Source organism: Sciurus vulgaris (genome assembly GCF_902686455.1).
Source record: "Sciurus vulgaris genome assembly, chromosome: 10".
In the NCBI taxonomy this organism is placed as follows: Eukaryota; Metazoa; Chordata; class Mammalia; order Rodentia; family Sciuridae; genus Sciurus; species Sciurus vulgaris.
In genome coordinates this window covers 3,591,342-3,611,138 of record NC_136470.1, presented here as the reverse complement: position 1 = coordinate 3,611,138, position 19,797 = coordinate 3,591,342, and the positions used below count along the sequence as shown (strand labels likewise).

The 19,797-nt window shown below is 60.9% G+C and overlaps 1 protein-coding gene across 4 annotated transcripts in view; it reads right to left on the bottom strand.

Moving 5' to 3' along the window:
* PRDM15 (PR/SET domain 15) overlaps window positions 1-19,797 on the bottom strand; it is a 43,823-nt gene that overhangs the window by 14,390 nt on the left and 9,636 nt on the right. For 2 of the 4 annotated variants that reach the window (XM_079101125.1, XM_079101123.1), the window contains exons 2-13: window positions 18,643-18,687; window positions 17,897-17,990; window positions 16,272-16,425; window positions 15,514-15,766; window positions 13,736-13,837; window positions 8,948-9,184; window positions 7,541-7,670; window positions 6,526-6,707; window positions 6,163-6,257; window positions 5,769-5,856; window positions 4,988-5,047; window positions 1,959-2,126 (exon numbers count right to left, since the gene is read on the bottom strand). In XM_079101125.1, coding sequence (XP_078957251.1) covers window positions 1,959-2,126; window positions 4,988-5,047; window positions 5,769-5,856; window positions 6,163-6,257; window positions 6,526-6,707; window positions 7,541-7,670; window positions 8,948-9,184; window positions 13,736-13,837; window positions 15,514-15,766; window positions 16,272-16,425; window positions 17,897-17,990; window positions 18,643-18,679 — 1,600 coding nt within the window. In that variant the 5' untranslated portion in view covers window positions 18,680-18,687. The remainder of the gene's footprint in view (window positions 1-1,958; window positions 2,127-4,987; window positions 5,048-5,768; window positions 5,857-6,162; window positions 6,258-6,525; window positions 6,708-7,540; window positions 7,671-8,947; window positions 9,185-13,735; window positions 13,838-15,513; window positions 15,767-16,271; window positions 16,426-17,896; window positions 17,991-18,642; window positions 18,688-19,797) is intronic. The other 2 variants (XM_079101124.1, XM_079101126.1) reach the window with 2 other exon arrangements.

Genomic DNA, 19,797 nt, shown 5'->3' with positions numbered 1-19,797 from the left:
AGAACGGGTCAGGGCCTCCCCTGCAGCACTGCAGGGGCATGCCACGCTGCCGGCATCCCAATGCGCAGCCCAACGCACTTGTGCGGGCAGAGGGCCTTTGCCTGGTCCTGCAGCCCAAGGCCCTATGAGTCCTGCAGAGGCCGGCAAGCAGGCAGATTCTCACTCTTTACTAAAAAGATACTAATTTTCATGTCTTCCAAGTTAAAATAGTCAAATCAGGATCTGGATAAAAAGTCAGTGAGTAATAAAATCTCTGGTTTTAAGGCAAAGTGCTCAGGACCAGGGTCAAAACAGACTTTTATCCAGGTGTGGAGGTGCTTGGCTGTCATCTCAGTAATCTGGGAGGCTGAGGCAGGAGGATTTTAAGTTTGAGACCAGCCCTACCAACTTAGTGAGGCCCTAAGCAACTTAGTGAGACCCTGCCTTAAAATAAAAAGTAAAGGCTGGGGATCTAGCTCAGTGGTAAACACACCTGGTTCAATCCTCGGCATTGAAGAATAAACAAAATAGACTTTTAGAGGCGCACGTGAGCTGGGCACTGTGACACCTAATTGAGGTCCCAATGTTTGTGGGGTTGGGGTCGGAGAACGGCTGGAGCCCATGGGTTCCAAATAACATTAAATTAAAATCAGAGCTCACATGAAATAGGTAATTTCTGAACAAGAGAGAGTCATTTTCAGGTCTTGAGTCTGTGAGCAGAGCCAGCACTCGGGCATTAGGCAGAGTCCAGAGGGCACCTTGGCAAAAGGTAGGTGTCGTCCAGACGAAGGGAAAACCATGGAATGGCCTCAAGGCCCTGAGCAGATGCCACAGAAGGGGTCTGGGTCGGGCATGAGCTGTGACTGCAGCCCAGCCGCTGGGTCACGGGGACAAGGGGCTCCTGGCAAGGACCAAGACGGCCGGCATCGCTTTGTGCTGTGGCCCTGCTAGGAGCCACCTGGGCTGGGTCTGGTCCAATCTGACATCGACTGTGGACGGGGTGAGTCGCGCCCCGCTGTGCAGGCAGGAACTGAGGCACGCAGCTTGCCCACGTGGTGAGTGCCCGCGGCACAGCTCTGAGGACCCACCAGGTCAAGCTGTGCATCCCCATGAAGCAGCACAGGAAGGGCCTGCTACTGGGTGAAAGCCTCGTGGGCTGCCTGTAACAGGCCCGGGGTACAGGGGATACACGCAGGGCCCCGCCTCCTGCCCCTCTCCACGCGTTCCCCGTGAATGACGCCAGACCTGAGTGAGTAGTTAGGGTCAGCACATCTGCTGATGAGGCTGGCAGCCCGGGGCAACTCCTCATGGGACCGCTGGAGCTAAAACGCTGGTCCCAGGGAGATTTGCCAAGCAGAAATACACAACGTCCCGGGGCAGGGCCTCGGGGACCCTCAGGGTCACCTCCGGTGTCCCTGGACCCAGTTCCTTTCCACTAGCGGGAGCTCACGGTGCCCTGGAGCCACCCCACACCATCTCCTCTACCCGCGCTGCTGCCTCATGTCTAGACAGCTGACCCCATGGTGGGTCCCTCTCTGGCCTCTGGCCCTCTGCGTGGACAGACAGCCCCAGCCCCAGGCCACCTATGCTCAGTGTGCTCGTTGCGAGGCCCTGCTGACCACATGGAGGCACAGTGTGTGAGAATGAGGGACCCCTGTGGCCTCCCACCGCCACGTCCAGCAGCACACTGTGCCCTGCACTTGCTGAAGGGCCACTGCCCGTGGACGACTGGCCTTCTGACCTGCTGTCACTGCATTCTTCTACCGACCACGGGGTCTTCTGAAGCTCGCGGTGCCCCTCCTGCCTCCTCACTTCTCCACCATCACCCCTGCTCCTCCAGGCTCTACGAGCAGGCTGGGCCCTGGGGAGCCCTGGAGCAGACGGTGGGCATTTTGGGCACCACCAACTGCTTCCAAAGGGGGTGAGGTCATCCATCACGGCCCCGTAGCCTTCCCTTCACACGGCCGCCGCAGGCCCACCTTCCAGGTGCCGCCTCTGGTGGTCCAGCATGACGTCCTTGCGGTAGAACATCTTGTTGCAGACCTCGCAAGCGAACTTCTTGTCCCCGTGCTTCTTCTTGTGCTTGGAGAGGTTGCTGTTGGTGGAGAAGAATCTGAAACACATCTCACATTGGAACGTCTTGTCATCTGTCCAGGGAGCAAACACACACACAGGATCTGGGTAAGTAACGCCTGAGCCGGCTCAGTGTGCCTCGCAGTGGACAGGAGCGGGGCGAGGGCGAGGGCAGACGGGCCCACCTGCACCTCCCCACCCAGGTGCACCCCAGCCACGCCGGCCCCCGCCCCAGGAGGCCATCCTCCTCTTAAGGCTGAGCCCGCCTGCCCAGTGCCCTCCACAGGCTCCTTCCCTGCCACACAGCACCCCAACGTTCTCCACTGGCCAAAGTCACCGCCTCCTTCCTGGGCCTCCCTTTAGTGGACACGATCACTCCGACATACCCCCACACTCTCCGGAAGCCTCCAGCCATCCCCACTCCCCTGGTCCCGACTTGAGTCCTTCTCAAGGCAGCTCCTGCCCCATGTGCCCTGTGGCAGGCACCCTCCCACCTACGGGGGCCCCAGCTCCCCTCGGCCAGCTCTGCAGAGCTGCCCTCTTCCCTGTGCTGACGCATGGGCCCAATGTGGGTAACAGCTGTGTGACACAGGAGTCGTCTTCTGGCTCTGGAGTGACGCCCCGGGCGCTAGCCCACGGGCCAGCTTCCTCTCGGCAAATGTTGCCAGGCAAGTCCCCGGGGCTACAGGGAGAGCTGCTGCGCTCTGCTTCCCACCCGCGCTGGCCCTGCCTGCTGCCCTGGAGCCACTGTGGACCCACTGCACAGGCGCCCTCGTGGCTGATGTCTGGGCTGGGTCAGCTGCTGAGGGGCTGCCCTGGGCCCTGGGCAGGCAGAGCAGTGCCCTGCCTCCACCCGCTAGGTGCAGCAGTGCTCGCTGCCCAGGCAGCTGGGACACCCAAGATGCCTCCAGACACACTCCTGCAGTTGAGGCCCACTGGCTGGGTGCAGGGAGTTAGGCAGTGGCTGGGGCCTGGCCCCAGATGTCTTCAGCCTCGCCAGGTGGGCCACAAAGACAAGCTGGACCCAGGATCTCTTCACTCCCCACCCCAGCCAGTAAAGGCACAGGACAGGCCCTCTGGCCTGGGAGCTGGGGGAGAGGGCGGTGGAGAGCGCGACGCCTCAGTGGGCTCCACGCCCAGCAGCGCGGCAGCCGTGCAAGGCCTAGGTCTCCTGAGCAGTCCCCAGCAGCATGACCCCCAGCGGGGCCTCTGCCCGCGCGGCCTCCCGTCCACAGGCTGCTGGATCTCACAGTTAGGCAGAGCCTTCTCAGGTGACACACAGTCTTTTCTGGCCCCGTACCGGAGGGCTCTGTCCTTCTTCCAAGGACCGCTGCGTGTGTGTGCTCATGCCTTCCCGCAAGACGTGCCTGCCTGTGACAGGCGACTTCACTGCCACTCAAGAGTGCGAGGTGCTCTACCTGGTTCATTTACTGCAACGCCATTATGATTAACATCGTAGTTGCTTCAGCAACGCACTCCTCTGTGGTAGAGTTTATCTTCTACCAAATTTCCTTAATGTGAATTCTCAGGAATAGGTCCACCAGGGACAAGGATGTCTGTTGTGTGACTGTGAAGAGCCACACCTTGGTAGGCTGTTCTATTACATCACCAAGACCCCACACCCAGGGCAGCCTCCTCTCAGCAGAGGGCTCACCAGTCTCTGGGCTTGGCACAGTGGGTGCAGCAGTGCCGCTCTGGGTCACGGCACCCCCTAGCCCAGCCCCCCACTTAAACCACGTCCTGGAGCCCACAGTGGCCCTGCTCAGGGAGGGCCGAGCTGGGGGAGCTGCCTGGACTTCCACCACTCCTCCAGACATCCACACATGGGACCCAGACAGCTCCCTGACCCAACGGCCATCCTCCCACAGCACCCGGCTGCAGGGAGGTGCGTGTTTCTGTGTTAATATATGCAGCACTGAGGACAGATGCTCCTGGGACCTGGGAAGGGCACACCTGAGGGGGACAGCGTCCCCACTGTGGCTGGGGACAGGACTTGTACCTCTGCTGCTCCCTAGCACCCTCCTTAGGTCCAAGACAGCATGGAGAACACATGAGACAGAGACACAGTCACAGCACAGGGACACAGGGGACACAGACACAAAGGCGGACCTGCTGAGCAGTTCAAGAAAAGTCCGCCAAACACGTCTTCAGACTTCCCCTGCCCTGCACAAATCCTCAGCTCAATGCACATTCTCTTAAAGTTGACTTCCCAGGAGTCTCAGCACAGAGCTGTGCGCCATGCGCGGGAGCACAGACCACAGGCCCGTCCTTCCACTTCAGTCTCAGCTTTCACCTTGGACATCAGAGCCTCCAAGGAGGGCAACTGCCCAGCAGCCCAGGGCTCTGTCACTTCTACACAATTCGCAAAGACCAGTGCCGGGTTTAACAGAACTCTGAGCTGACAGGTAGCTACTACTGCTTCCGTCAAAACAGTTACAAGAGGACAGCGACTCTTCCCAGACTTGACTGTGCACCCAGCACCCAGCCCTGGCTAGCAGCAGAGTGAGGCTCGGCCTGTCTGCCTGCCTGACGTGCACAAAGCGGGGACATCAGGAGGGCCCACCAGGCCCTGGGCACACCTGGGAAGGGAGGTTTGTTTACAGGATGCGGCATGCTTCCTTCACCTGGAAGCTTGTGGAGGCCGCGCCTGCCCCAGACAGGATGCTCCAGAGAGAAAGAGGGCTCCTGCTTCCCTGCACAGCCCTGCCTCGCGAGGAAGCGCAGTGGCCAGACGGAAGAAACAGGCCCTGGATTCAAGGTGGCGTCTTCAAAGCAGAAGAAACAAACAACAGGAAGAGTGGCAGACACTGGAAGGACAGCTGGCTGGGCAGCAGAAGTGCAGAGACACGGGCGGCTGGCCAGCACCTTAAGGGCCCACACGGAGGCACAGACAGACGGCAGGACCAACGAGAACAGGTGGGTGTCGAGGGCTAACCTGGTAGGTCTCTAAGCCGATTGCCACCGGTCCCCCCCTCTCCCGGGTTTGCTATGAGTCCTAGAGAGAGGAACACAAAGGCAACAGTGACCCTCCCTCCTCGCTCCCTCTGCACTGCCCACTGCTTGGGCCACCGCGAGAACCGGGGAAGCAGAGCTCCCCACCCTGCAGACATGCTGGCCTGGGGATGCGCCAGGCAGGGCAGGTGCCCGCTGGACCCCGCGCGGCCGCCCCTGCTCGGACGCATTGCCGTCTCCTCGTTTCACTGGCTGCTGTGAGTGCGGCTCAGGTCCTGGCCGGGAGGCCTCCTCCCACCACGGGTCCTGGAAGCACCGTGCCTCAGGCTCCCGCGACAGTTACACATTCCCATTTTCCTCTTGGAGACTGGTAGACAGGGCAGGCTCAGAACCCAGCGACCCAGGCAGGGAGGCCACAAGGCCCTCGCAGGGTGACGGCAGGGGACAGGCGAGAGAGCTGCCGGCTGGAAAACCGTCCAACAGGCGCGACCCTCACTGCCCGAGTCCCTCCCGCCTTCCCTTTCTCTCGGGGGCCCTGCTCCACGCTGGCCTTAGACATGGGGGCCAGGAACACAGGAAAGAAAACACATCCCCACGTGCGTGGGCACTGCTGACCTATCTCCAGAGTCAGGGACAACTGCCCTGAGGCAGCATGAGGGAGCGTCAAGGCTGCGGGCCCTCAGAACCGTCCTCACTTCTCAAGTTCAGCCTCGCCCTGCGGAGCACCTGGGCTGCAGGGCTGGTCAGCACGGCACCAGCCTCACCTGTCCGGCAGTTGTGAAACTCCAGCGCACTCTCCATGCGGAAGGTCTTCCCGCAGGTGTCGCAGCGGTACCGGTACTCGCCATCCACCTGGTCAAGGAGAAGGGTCAGCAAGGCGGGCCCGCACGTGGCCAGAGCGCTCCCTCCCAGGCTGGCTACGCGACAGCCCCTCTCTCCTACTCCACCGAGGAGCAGAGTTTCCCCTCTTGCTATCCAGCTGCCCTAGAGGGAGAACCGTGCAGGTGACCAACCTCCGAGCACCCACCACCCACGTTCTGCCCATGCTGCCCCGGGCCCTGCCGGCATCTACCGGGCCGGTGAAGGCCAGGGTGCAAGAGGAGCCTGGAGACTCAGTCCCTACAACCTCCCACCCCAGGCTACAGCGAGTCCACCCACCTCGTTCCTGCTGTGCTTGTAGGAAACATGCTGCTTCAGACTCTCTTTGCGGCTGAAGAGTTTTGCACACTCCTCACACTTGAACAGCTTGTCACCTAAGGAACCACCAGAAAACACGTTCACTACCTTGGGCACTCGTAGACAGGTGTACTCACCCCTGCTGCCGCCCAGGCCCGGGCACTCACGGGCAGGTGTCCCACCCCTGCTGCCGCCCAGGCCCGGGCACTCACAGGCAGGTGTCCCACCCCTGCTGCTGGCCAGGCCCCGGGCACTCACGGGCAGGTGTCCCACCCCTGCTGCCGCCCAGGCCCGGGCACTCGCAGGCAGGTGCACCCCCGCCCCCGGCCAGGCTGCCGCACTCACCGTGGGAGCGCACGTGCCTGCTCAGGTTGCTGCTGTTCTGGAAGACCTTGCTGCAGATGCCACACTGGTGCACCCGCTTGTGCTCCCCCAGCTGCCGCACCAGCTTCCGCCGGACGCCGTGTCTGCCGGACAGCACCAAGCCCCTCTTGAGGCTGATGGTGCCGCTTGGATGATGCGTAAACCTGCTCCAAAGACAGGTGGAGACTGAGTGCCCAGAGGGCAAAGCCCAAGTCACCGTCACCTCGAGGGCCTCCCACCAACATCTGCCTGCCACAGAGTCTGCGAGAGAGGAGGGCAGGGCCGGTCACCAGCCCAGCGCCAGGCAGCTCGCAGGCATGTGCCTGGACTTCATGGCGGCACCAGCCCGGCCCTGGGAGAGACGCACTACTTTCTCAACTCCTGGACAGCCTGGAGCTCCGGTGGAGCCCAAACAAACCTGTGTTCTAGTGTCCCCACTCGGTCCTAGTCGCTCACAGGAGCCAGGAGGTGCAGAGTGTCCATGCAAGGACACAGAGACAAAGCAGGGCACAGGTCAGCAGGGCACTACTGTGCCATATAAAGAGGCATCCTGACACGCTACCACATGGATGGAGCTGGAGGACACTGGGCTAAGGCCACTGGCTCGAATGCTGCATTCTACTATGTGGAAAGGGGCACGCGAGTGCCAGCAGCAGGGAGAGACGGGCAGTCCCGCTGGATGGGGACCAGGTTTCATTGTGGGAAGATGAGAGGTTCTGCAGACCCCTGATGGTGATGGCCACAGAACACCTGGCGCCTCCAACTGAGCACTTAAAAATGGCCAAGGGGTAACTGTCATCTATGTGCTTTTTGCCACGATAAAAAGTTTGAACTTTTCACAGTGGATGACCGGTAGGTTCCTGAGCTCCAGAACATTCCTGGTGCTTCCGAGGCACGCAGGACTCATGGGGGCTGCCTGGTGGGAAGTGCTTCCCTCCCACAGGGACCGGCAGCCACGGTGCAGTTCACCCCAGGACCGCGTCCAGGCAGGACCTACCGCGGCACTGCGCTGACGTCGTGCGTGGGGCTGGCCAGCTTCCCCAAGACCAGCTCCACCATCCGCTCATCCGGGGTCGCGCTCACAGGCTCGTCCGGCGGGACCTCAGTGATGATCTCGGCCACTTGCTCTGTGCAAAGGGGACAAAACAAGCCAAGTCACCCCGGGACGGGGGCAGAGCCTGTCAAGCCCAGGAGTATGCGCTGCCCCCTGTGTGACAGTGGCCAGGCCACGGTGGTGGACTGGCTTGTTGACGTTTACTCAAGGAAAAAACCGAGACACTTGGGAGCCCACGCGCTTAGGTGTACATAAAGAGAAACTGGTTTGCTTAGCCCAGACCGAAAGTGTGATTTGTGAATCTCGTTTAAAGATACAGCTTTGTAAGTCTACTGAAGTCCACACTCTGGACAAACAACAGAATCTTTTAACTTATTAAATTAGTTCTTATTAAATTAGAAATTTATATATTTTAGAATTAGATATGTCACCTTGAAAATGTTCAAAGAGCAGAAAACCATTTTGTAAGAGTCACATGACAGGCCCAGCCAGAAGCAGGATGGCTAGAATCTGGGAAGACCACCCCTAAGTGCTGGCAGATCTCCCTAGCCACGAGGGACAGTGGGGACACCCTCTGCCCCTTCCCACCTTCTCCACCTGCCTGGGAGAGCACACCACTGCTCCTCCTATCACCTCCAAACAGCCCAGCCAGGAGCTGAGGAGGAGGAGAGGCAGGAATGTGACAGGGAGACCACTCCCAGAGCTCTTCGGCTCCAGGGAGTCTGCCTGTGCTCGTCAGAGACCCTGGGTGTCCCAGAGTCAAGAGAAAGAGCCAGTCCAGTGGCATGGGTAGGAGGGGCTGGCCTCTGAGCACATGCCCTGTCCTCAGGGGTGAGGCCAATCAATGCAGCCTCTGCCATGGCTAGCGGCTCAGGCAGGGGCCACATGAGGACTGCCGGGACCAGAGACAGCACAGAAAGTGAGGCCACTGCACAATGAACACCAGCTGGACACCCAGAAGCCCATGCACAGGAGTGGGTGAGCCAACGCTGGGCATCTGCATGATGGACCAAACAGTGGTGCTGTCAAGGAGAGGGTCACTGACAGACCCGACGTGGACAAGCCTCATGCCTGAGTGCTCCTGTGAGAAGCTGGGGAGACCTGGCGTGGGCGACCTCATTGCTGCGTGGGCGTGCTGGGAGGCAGGAGTGTCCTCTGTCCTGATGGCAGGACGGGCCACACGGGTGTGTTGGTTTGTCAGCTCCACAGCTCCTTTGTGTACCACGTGTCACGGGGCCACTGCACTTGGCGGGGTCGACTGAGGGGACAGGGGAGGGCTCTGCAGGCCACGTGTGCAGGGGAGGTGAGTGGCCCCACCATGCCAGCATGCACACCCAGCAAGGGCCTCACCTGCCGGCTCTTTGTCCTCGACGATGACCAGGGGCTGCTCTGGCTTCGATGCTTTGGGTTTCCTCCCGCTTCGAGGCTTTTTCTTCTGCTCTTTGGTGGCCCTATTCTGGACGCTGGCACTCTCCAGCACCCCAGGTGGCTGTCCCCGGGGCGGCTCGGGCTCCTTCTCGGGGGCTGCCTCATGCTGGCTGCCTGCAGGAAGGCTTTTCGCTTGTTCCAAGTGGCCCAGGAGATGTTCTGCAAGAAGACAGCAGTTAGGAGCAACCCGCCCTCGCCCGTGCCCTGGTCCTGTTCCCAACTGTGTGGCCTTTGCATAGGGGAATGAAATCCCATTTCCAACCCACCAAACGCAGCCGCAGGTCGGGCCTCCCTTCTCTGACACGCCGGGCCCGGGCGTCTCAGACTCCACAGCGCTTCACACTTTGAACCTGCAGAGGAGGGAGGCTCAACTTGCACTATTTTGGAAAGTAAATGATGTAGGAAGGCAGGGCAGGTTCACCAGGAAGGCGTGAACACCACAACACCACGAAAGCACACGCGACGCCTGCACAGGAAACGCGCCCAAGCGTGCGGACGCCCGGCGCTCTCTGCGATGGGGTTACAGGCAGTACTGTTTTCTGCTTTAGTTTTATTTTCTAATTTTTCTGCAGTAAATAAGTGGTACATGTTCTAAAAAGGTAGCATCTAAGGAAGACGGTTAGGAAAAACTTGACCCATGATAAAATTCTCCTTAAGAACTCGGCATCAAAGCAAAAGGACTCTGCTTTGTTCTCCACTTAAGAAAGCCTGGGAGGGGCCACGGCAGGCCACGCAGGAGCACAGGAAGCAGGTGGGCGGGGACGGTGCTCAAGTCCAAGGCGGCCACCTTGGCCACGAAGGCAGTGGGGCTCAGGTGGGCTGCGCTGCAGGGCACCACCAGGAGGGAGTGGCCAGGGGACAGGGTGACTAGGCACCCAGGACGGAGCCTGCTCTGCACACTCGCACCGAGGACCGGCTTCCCACTGAAGGTGGACTATGCAACCCAGGCCCTGGCATCAGGAGGCTGTTGCTCCTGGCTTGCTGGCTATTCAGAGGAACGGTGTGGGAGAAGCGGCCCAAGACCCAGGTCCAGTGAGGGCAAGAATAGGAAGCAGATGTGGCCGACACCACACAATCAGCCAGCAGGACGCGCAGACGATGAACCCCCTGCCCGAGAGCAGGGAGAGGTGGGTGCTGGCCAGGCACGCAGAGGGAATGGAAGGCCAGAGCAAGAGCACACGACTGAACGCAGAGGCCCAGGGCTGTGTCGTGGAGACAGGCTCTCAGGTCCGCACAGTGCCCGGGGCTGCGGGGCGCGGGCTTTTCGCTTTCCCTTGCACCCAGCCACGGGGGGCCTCTGTGACGTTTCTGGCCGGGCATCTTTGTCAAACATCCTCCCGTGTTCTGCTGCCTTCTCACCATCTGTGCCCGCCTGCCAGGGACTCCCTCCCTGACCTCGGCCGCAGATCTGCAGCCTGGCTCTGCAGTGAGGAAGCAGCAGCCCAGGGACACATTTCCTGGTGGGTCAGAGCAGGTGTCTGCTGTCCACAGGCTGCAGAGTTTGGACTTTGGAGCCCAGTGCCAGTGTGGGTGGCGCCACCTGTGCGATGGGGTCTGCCCGCGACAGCCCAGTGACATCCCTCCATTCCTTGCCCTCCTGGGAATCCGGGGAGCCGTGAATGGTCTCAACGTGCTCCTTCCACCGAAGCACCTGGTGAGTTCTGCACTGCAGAATCCCGTGGAAAGGCCGCCTTGCTCTTTCTCCACAGCCCCTCCTTTTCCAGTGGTCCATCCTCCAGCTTCCAGGGGAAAACGACATAGGGGTCAGAGTTCGAGCCCCTGCCGGTGTGAAAATGCCCTCAGTTGAACCTAAGCTGTGAGCAACACTTGGCTGGGAAAGAACTGATCTAGGTGAAGCAGGGTGTGTAGTCTGCCTTCTCTCTCTCTCTCAAAGCGTTTCTTCTTTTAATCTCAAGTTTCCAAAATGCCTGGCTGGGCCTCTTCATTCACTGGGTGCCACTGGCCTTCCAGTTTGGGACCAGGGTCCTTTGGTCCTGTGTCTTCCTTGCTTGCTTCTCACGGCTCCTCCTCCTCTCCATCCCCGGGGTCATTCCTGCTGTGCCGGCCACTCAGACCACAGAGTGGCCTTTTCTCAGGTCACGCGCTCTTCACGCACTTCCTCTGAAGACGCCCCACATTGCTGAGTGCCCCCCGCCACGCCTCTCTGAGGCCACAGCTGCTCTTCCTGCCACTTGCTGTCCTGGTTTCCAGGACGCAGGGTCGTCTCTCACTGAGGACCACCACTTGGCTTCTCTGCTTTGGCTTGGTTTTTAGTTTCCTCAGAACAAAGCTGTTTCTCCGGGTGTCCGGGTGACTTTCTTCCAGCATCCAGAATATCCACGTTACAGGGGGTGCAAGGGCGCATGGCTGGGCTTCCCCGCAGATGGCCCGGGGTGAGTGGTCATATTGTGGGGGACCTCCATCTCTTCTCTTGGACTGGCCGGTTTCTTCAAAGAGCTCCCCCACTCGCTCCCTGGAACGTAACCTGGCCACCACCCTCTGCGAGAAGGCTCCTATTCTGCAGAAAGACCTGGGGGAGAAGTGAAAGGCCTCACATTCCAGGACTGAGACTCGCCGAGTCCCTGTCCTTGGTGCCGAGCCACTCCTGGTGTCGCAGTCTGGTGTTCCTCCGTGCTGGTCCCTCCTGAGGCAGACCCTCAGCTTCTGCCGGGCCGACAGGACAGCGGCAGCTGAGGAGGGTGGCAAGCTGGGGCCTGAGCACTTCCAGCAGACTCCGTGACCGCCCTGTCCTCGCTTCCAGACACCTGGCACTCACAGCCGCTGACCTTCCGGAGCGCTGTGGCGGAAGTGGACGCGCTCCCTGGATCTCTTGGTGTCAGCAGCTCTCATGGGCTTGGCAGGCATCACTGTCCGACCTTCTGGCTTCCATGCCAGCCCACTGCCTCGCGCTTCCCCATTCGCTCTGGCTCGGCCATTTTAGCATTATTCCAGAGGGCACTGAGGTTTGTCGCCCCTCTGAAGCCCCACACTTGGCCAGAAGACCCTCCGTGGACTCCTAAGGTATGAGGGCTCCCTCGCACATGGGAGAGTTGGCCGCCCAGGGGAAAGGACGAGAGCATCTACTTCACCTTGCCAGTACGGCCTCCTCTAGTGTCCTGGTGCCCTGCACAGTGGCCTGACCCCCCCATGCACAAGCCAGCCCTGCCTGAAATCATGCTTCCTCCAGCTCAGCCAGGACACACACATAAGACAAGTTCAAGTTCAAAGCTCTGGCCTGGTGTGGAAGTTAACCAACCTCAGAGAGAGCACCCCTGGTGGTCAGACGCTGAAGCTGTAAAATCCAGTCTCCCCCCATCAGGCAGGTGAGCCTCCCAGACACTGCCCTAAGGAAGGAGCTTCGGCACAGCGTGGTCACGTGAGATGAGACTTCAGAGAGTCCTTGTGCGCCCAGGGAGAAGACAGCACGGCTGGCAGTGCACAGGTCCGCCCTCTGGCTCTGGCCCTGCCCTCAGGGCTGTCTGAGAGACACAGGCCCTCCACCCTCACTCCCCTCTTGCTCGGCCCTGCCCCCGCTCCTCAGCTCCTGGGCCACGAGATGTCCACAGGACACCTGCAAGGTGCTGCGGCAGAAAGGAAAGCCCGTGACTCTGTGGGGGTTCTGCAGGGCACGCTGAGGTCAGCAGGGGCTGGGAGCAGGCTGGGCTGGGCTGCACAACCTGGCAGGTCATTGTCCACTCTGGCCTCAGTAAGTTCATCTCAAATGGGCACCACAGTCATACAGGTGCTGTTGTGAGACCCGAGTCAATGCAGGCGTGCCCGGGGGCATCCACCGAGGCAGGCCTCCGTGACCGTGGCCCGAATCCACTGCCTTCAAAGAGGCCTGCTGGTAGAACTCTACCACCAAAGTGAAAGGATATTTGTTTTCTTCATTCACAAGTGTGAAACAAAGAAGTGCTTACGAGCTGGGTGACCACTCGCACGCTATGGGCTCACGGCTGTGCCCTGTCCGTCACAGACGGTGCTCCTAGGAAGCACAGAAGCAGCTCTGCTGTTCCCACCTGGCAACAAGCAGAGACTTCTCACTAAGCAGTGTGTCAAGGTTAGGAGGCTGTTCCAGGACACAGACCAGGCCACCAAAGCCATCGGCATCTGTCCCTAAGAGATGAACAACTCTTCTGAGCACCCGAAGAGTGCCCCAAAGGCCTTCCTGTCTGGGAGGAAGCCCCTTACAGGTTCCAGCATGTCCCAACCACTGGCGATGAGAGCAGGGGTCTGCCTGCCCCTCAGTCCAGCGGCCGCCTGGGCCGCGTCCTCACAAGCACACCTCCAAGGGCCTGCCTCTAAGCCCATCCTACACAGGACACAGGTCACCGTGTTCGCACACGGCCTCTCCCCAGGTGGACACGACAGAAGCCTCCACACCTGAGTTCCACAGGAGTCAAGGGAAAGGTCACTGCCCAAGAGGAAGAGTGACGACGTGCCTGCCAAGCGCCACCTGGGGTCTAGACCACCCCATCCCGGCCGCGGCGACTGGTAAGGCAGCCTGAGCAGGGACAGCGGGGCCCAGACTGCCCAGCAGGCCTGCAGGCAGCAGGGAGGCCCACCCCCACCCACCTCAAGCCTCACCAGCGGGGCACCCGGCCGCCTGCCCTGAGGAGGGAACACAGGGCGGACAGGACAGGACAGAGCCCAGGGAAGGGCAGTGCGCTGCCTCCCCTCCCCCTCCCCTTTCCCTCCCCTCCCCCTTACCGTTGAGGAGCTGCAGCTCCAGGAAGGCGCTGGAGCACACCTTGCAAGCCCACGGGCTTCGCTCCGACTCTGCGGGGCCACTGTGCTCAGGGGTGCCTGCAGCTTTGGGAGACAGAGGAGACGCAGTGAGCAGCAGGGTCTCCATGAAGCCGGCTCAGACCGGACGCGCGTGGGCCTCAATGACAGTGGTGTGCTGGTCTCAGCTTCGTGCACACTGACCAACATGCCCCCAGAGGGGAGGAACCAGAGCACAAGCGAGTCCCAGCCACCTGTGCAGGGTCTGCTCTGCCACCAAGTAGCCGCCAGCCTGGTGGGACCAGGCAGAGCTCTTCCTAAGACTCCAGGGACCACCTTTACCTCCTTGCCAACTCTGGACTCACACAACAGGGGACAGAGGGACCAAAGCAGCCAGTCAACAGGTGCCCGAACCTGGCGTGGCTGTAGCCCCAGTTCAGCACTACCCGGCAGGGCTTTCTGTGGGGACAGATGTGCCTGTAACTGCCGTGCAGAGTGGGAGCCCCTGGCGCCCTCAGGGAAGGGGTTTTTAATGTGCACAGCCCCCCGGGGCAGGCAGCTACGCCCAGGCAGGGCCTGCAGCCCCCTCACGGCACCCAGGGGTCTGAGGAGGGAAAGCCAGGGTGAGGCCTCAGGGTGTGCAGCCCAGCCGCCTGGCAGGGGGCCTCTCCCCAGAGCCCCACCCACGCGGTGACTGCAGCTGCTGGTTGGGAGTGGGGAGAGGGTGCACTTCTGTCGAAGTGTATCAGGCAGCCCCAGGACACAACCTCCCATGGGGCTGTTTGTGTCAGGCTGTGGCTGTGCTAAGAAGGACCGTTTCAAGTGCGACGCCCTTCACTTCAGGGTGGGAAGGAGAGTGGACGACCAGCCCTGGTGGGCAGACATCCTTCACGGTAAGAACAGTACCGTAAGCTCACCTGGGCAGGACTCCTCAGACTTTTCCAGAACTACTGCTTCACAGGTCAAAATGTCAAACACCCGTAATCCCACGCGGTCTCTTGAGGTCACGTGAAGAGGTCCCTTGCCCATGAGATGGGGAGGGACAACTAGAATCCCACCCCACCTGCGTCCCACGTGGACAAGCGGTGCGCTGGACCCCAGTCAGCACCTCGATCATGTGATCTGACTTTCCAGTAGAAAGACGGGGGGCTGACAGGCCACCACCTAGCATCTGCCCAGTCTTCCCCTGGACGTACACACGTGTACACACACGAATACCTATGCATCTGTATGTGCACTAAAACGTGCTCACATGTGCACCCGCACAAAGACACACGCCTGCGCGCCCACACACTCACACGTGCACTCACACACTCGTGCACACAGTCGCCGAGGTGGGTGCAAGCTGCTGCTTGAGGTGGAGCAAGACCGGAGCTGGATTCGCGGTTCTAGTTTGGGCTCCTTCACTCATGGCACTGACCTTTGGCCCGATCCTGAGCCACTCTGTTATCGGGGATAAAGTCCCCCACAGCACTGGGGGGATAAGTCCCGGTGGGAGGCCAAGTGTACAGGCAGTGTTGACCTGTCACGTCCAAGGACCCCAATTTCCCTGGAGGGGCTGAGGTGGCCCTTCTCACCAGCAAGAGTCCCAGGGTGGAAGCTTCTAGCTGCCTGTCACCTTAGCTTAGCAAGCAGGTGCACTGTGCAAGTCGAGCTCACGTTTGCTCCCCTCCACCGCCTGGCATGTCCATCTCACTGGCTAGCATGTCCAGCCAAGGGGCTCAATGCCACCACAGGAGCTGGGAGGAGGCCAAGGGACTCACCGTGGACGCTGGAGCAGGCTGGCTTCAGCATGGGCTTGTCCATCTTCTTGGCATAGAAGGCGGCATACCACACGCGCAGCTCAGTGCCCGGGGGGATGTCGCGCGAGGTGGTGAAGTACACATCGCTGCCCTGCTGGAAGGCCGTCAGGTTCTGCTGCCCGGCCTCTGCCGCCGGCCGCACCAGCATCATCCAGTTGCAGTCCTCCTCGTTGGAGGTGTCGAAGCACACGGGGTGCCCGTCCTTCTGGAACACCTGGGCCCAGGCCAGGGAGGGGTCTGAGGAGCCGCCTGGTGCGCCACGCCTGGGCCCGGGGCTCCACGGGGCCCGTGCAGGGCCTGAGCACTTGCAGTCAAAGGGAGACCACGTGGCCTAGACGGCTGGCCACAGGCAAGGAAGCAGGAGACCGGAGCTCCACATGGGACCCGAGGGGACACCGGGGCTGTACTCCAGCTCGGCCCCTGGTCTGAAAGGGCCTGCTGCCTGGTGAGTGGCGACAGGCAGGGGCAGGGGACCCTCAAGTACTCTGCAGTTCAAATTAACCACACAGGTGCAGAGCACCTACTTTCGGGTGGACCACTGTCCCTCACTGTGGGAGAGCCCACCTCTCTCCTGAGCTTTTTCTGCAAATCCATACAACACCCTCTTGGCTGTTTCCAAGACACGGGAATCACAGGACTCAGCGGCCCTCACTGGCCACTGGCCGTGCCCTCAGGGATGGTCAAACGCCCCGGTCCCGAAGCTCCTGCAGCAGCCTCACCTTCAGTGGAAACGCAGATTCCTTCTCCCACTTGGCAACCCTCCTGGACTCAAAGGGGCCAAACTGTGTCCTCTTGACCAACTGCGTGACGGCAAACACGCCTTCCGCCCCGTCTTCTAGACGTCGGATCTCCAGGTTAGAGGGGAGGGAGGACCTGGAAGTGGGAGGAAATGACTCGTGAGAGGCCCTTCCCACCCCCCTCCCTGGGCAAGCAGCAGAGTTCAGGCCTCGGAGCTCCTCACTGACCACCACGAGGCTGCTGAGGCGACTCTCCCGGGCGACAGCAGGAAAGCGCTCCTGGTCTGCTCAAGCACAGCGCCAGCTGTGCTGGCTCCTGGCCCAGCCAGCCACAGGACCCACCTGCAGGCCGGCAGCATGGGCCTGAGCCCACGGAAGAAAGGACATGCTGCGGGACCCCGGAAGGCAGGGGGAAGCTGGCTGAGACGAGGCTGCTGCCTGCTCCGGGAGGAGCGAGGACAGGAGGGCTGGGCAGGCCCAGCACCGGAACAGGGTCCCGTAGGCGGGGCTGTGGTCTCACCCACCTCCGCGATCGTCAGTGGTGCGTGAGAGCCGTGCCAAGGGTTGGGACCTGCTGCAGCGCACCAGCACACGCACACAGCACAGCACTCCCCGGCACCCAAGTGGCCTTTTCAATTAAGAAGAAGGTCACGGGCAAGGCGAAGAGACGGGGCTTGGCATGGGACCAGGGTTGGCCCAGCCGAGATGTGGCGGAAGCAGAAGCAGTGCTGTGGGGCGAGTGGGGCTGGGCTAGCATGAGGTGCCCAGCACAGGGGCTGTGACTGTGGCCAGTGGCCCCCTGGATGCTCATGGGCAGAGCCCTGAGGGTCGGGGAAGAGGAGAGTCGATCAGCTCTCTACTTTAGGCATGGATATTAATCTCCTCGTTTAGAACAGAGTAAGTCACTCTGAAGCAGAACACAGAAATGGGCTTGGGGGGCGGTTGGCGGCTTCCAGAGCAGCACTGACGGGCCGATAGATACCAGTACGTCAGTCTCCCCGTGCCTGGCACTGTTGCAGGCGAGACGAAACCCCGCACCCTCTCTATGTTCCAGAGGTGGCTGAGTCTTGGGAAGGAGCACGCCGTGCCCAAGTCACAGGGCTACCAGGCAGACCTGGCGCGATCTCCCCTGCCCAGGACATGCACGGGTGGGTGTCGGAAAGGGAGCCACTGTGGCCATGGTCTTTTCACATGTCTGCAGGCACAGCCTCTGCTTTCCCAGGGGTTCCGGGCCTAGCCTCACTGCCTGGACTCCCTGCCTGGGCCCCTGCCCAGCCACCTTGCCCACGATGCCCACTTGTGGGCAGGTCTGGGCCCAGAACACGGAGGCAACCCCAGCAGCAGACCTACAGCTTTGGCCCCTGTTGCTCAACGTGTAAAGAAGGCAGTTCGCCAGAGGCGGCCTGGCCCCAAGAGCCCCAAACTACGTCGTACCCTTGACCCTATTGCCCCGAGCTCCCGGCTCCCTGCTGGCGCTGCTCAGGCCTCACTCACCCCTGGCTCCCTCCTGCCTGCAGACACAGGCCTGCTCAGCTCTTGCCACACCTGCCCTACAGATGACCCTGGTCATAGGTGGGGCCACAAGGCAGCCCGAGGCGGTCACGCACCTTGCCCTGCTTAGCACGAAGGAGTCCTTGACCATGACCACTGGGCCCAGCTCGGGACACTCGGAGTCATGGTACTGGCTGCAGTCTTCACACCCTGCAAAGAGATGTGGAGCGTCAGAGGGGACGGCGTCCAGGGAGGGAGACACCAGGACCACAAGTCCAGGAATCAGGGACCCCTGCCCCACAGGGGCGATTCCAGCACGAGATGCACACACAGTGACCCCATGGAGACGAGCAAGCCCAGGCACGTCTGGCAGGGCGAGGCCTGAGGCACAGAGGCCCCCGCTTTGTGCTCCCAAAGCAGAGCGCAAAAAACGAGGTGCCCTGGCCCCCCACCCAGGAGGAGCTCCGGCTGCACAGCTCGTCCAGCCCCATGCTAGCCCTGTGGCCGGCCAGGCCACGATCTTCCCAAGGAGTGGAAAGCCAAAAGGAGCTGAAGGCCGTGGAAGATGCTGGCAAACACCAACCTGCTTACCAAAAACCTGACATGCTTCCCTCTTCCTAAACCCTGACTCTGCTTCTGATGGAGGGCTACCTGCGATGTGCCCTTGGCCAGGAGTCAGGAGGACAATGACCCCTGGAAGCCACACAATGGCAGCACACTGCCCTAAAGTGTGTCATGTCCTTCCAATCAGTAAGACCAGGTCAGTTTAAAAAGAAAAGACTTTTCCATGTTTTTGATGGAAGTGGCTTTGCCTAGACAGCACATGTCCAGTCGTTGGTGTTCCAGGCCACGAGTCACTTACAGATGAACATGATCTCTTCACCGCCATCTTCGGCCATCTCCACACCTGTCAGGACACGAGAGAACAAATTACCCATGAGCTTTCTGCACAGCATTTTTAAAGACGGCTCCCAGCAAGGCCTCCCCTGGCCCACGCAGGGACGTCACGCTGTGCAAGCGAACAGGGAGTAGGCCTGCTTAGGGGAGGTCTCTGGAACTCCTTCACGGTCTTTAATGAACCCAGAGGACAGGAAGGGCCGGTGACTAGGCGACCTCATGACTCATACTCCACCTTCTCACCTCAGCCCTCAGTGTCCACTGGTCACACAGCACTAGTTCCCAAAAGCCAGCTCTCGTGCTACTGCCTCCTCTGTCCTCCATCCCCCGGCCTGATCACCTGCCCAGTGGTAGTCGTGCCTAGCGGAGCCTGTTTCCTTCAGTCTCTACCTGTGCCTCGTGTCCCGTGAATTCCCACACGCGACATGGCGGAGGCTCTTCTGCTCCCACAGACCGTGGTCAGAGCTGGCCCTTCTACTTCCCATCTATCCTTTGAGGGTCACTTATGTACCACCTCCACATGGGGCAGTGGGGTGCAGACTGACCTCCGCATCCCTTCACACGGAGGTCTGGCTGTTCATTCCAGGGCCCCAGATTCTAAGCTGCAAAGGAGAGATGAGACGCCCACCTGTGCAGCCTGGAGGAGCACCAGTGAGGTGCACACACACCGTGTGCCCCAGATCACTGTCCCGCCCGCCTGTGCAGCCTGGAGGAGCACCAGTGAGGTGCACACACACTGGGTGTCACCAGATCACGGTCCCGCCCGCCTGTGCAGCCTGGAGGAGCACCAGTGAGGTGCACACACACCGCGTGCCCCAGATCACGGTCCTGCCCGCCTGTGCAGCCTGGAGGAGCACCAGTGAGGTGCACACATACTGGGTGTCACCAGATCACGGTCCCGCCCGCCTGTGCAGCCTGGAGGAGCACCAGTGAGGTGCACACACTGTGTGCCCCAGATCACTGTCCCGCCCGCCTGTGCAGCCTGGAGGAGCACCAGTGAGGTGCACACACACTGGGTGTCACCAGATTACTGTCCCACCTGCCTGTGCAGCCTGGAGGAGCACCAGTGAGGTGCACACACACCGTGTGCCCCAGATCACTGTCCTGCCCGCCTGTGTAA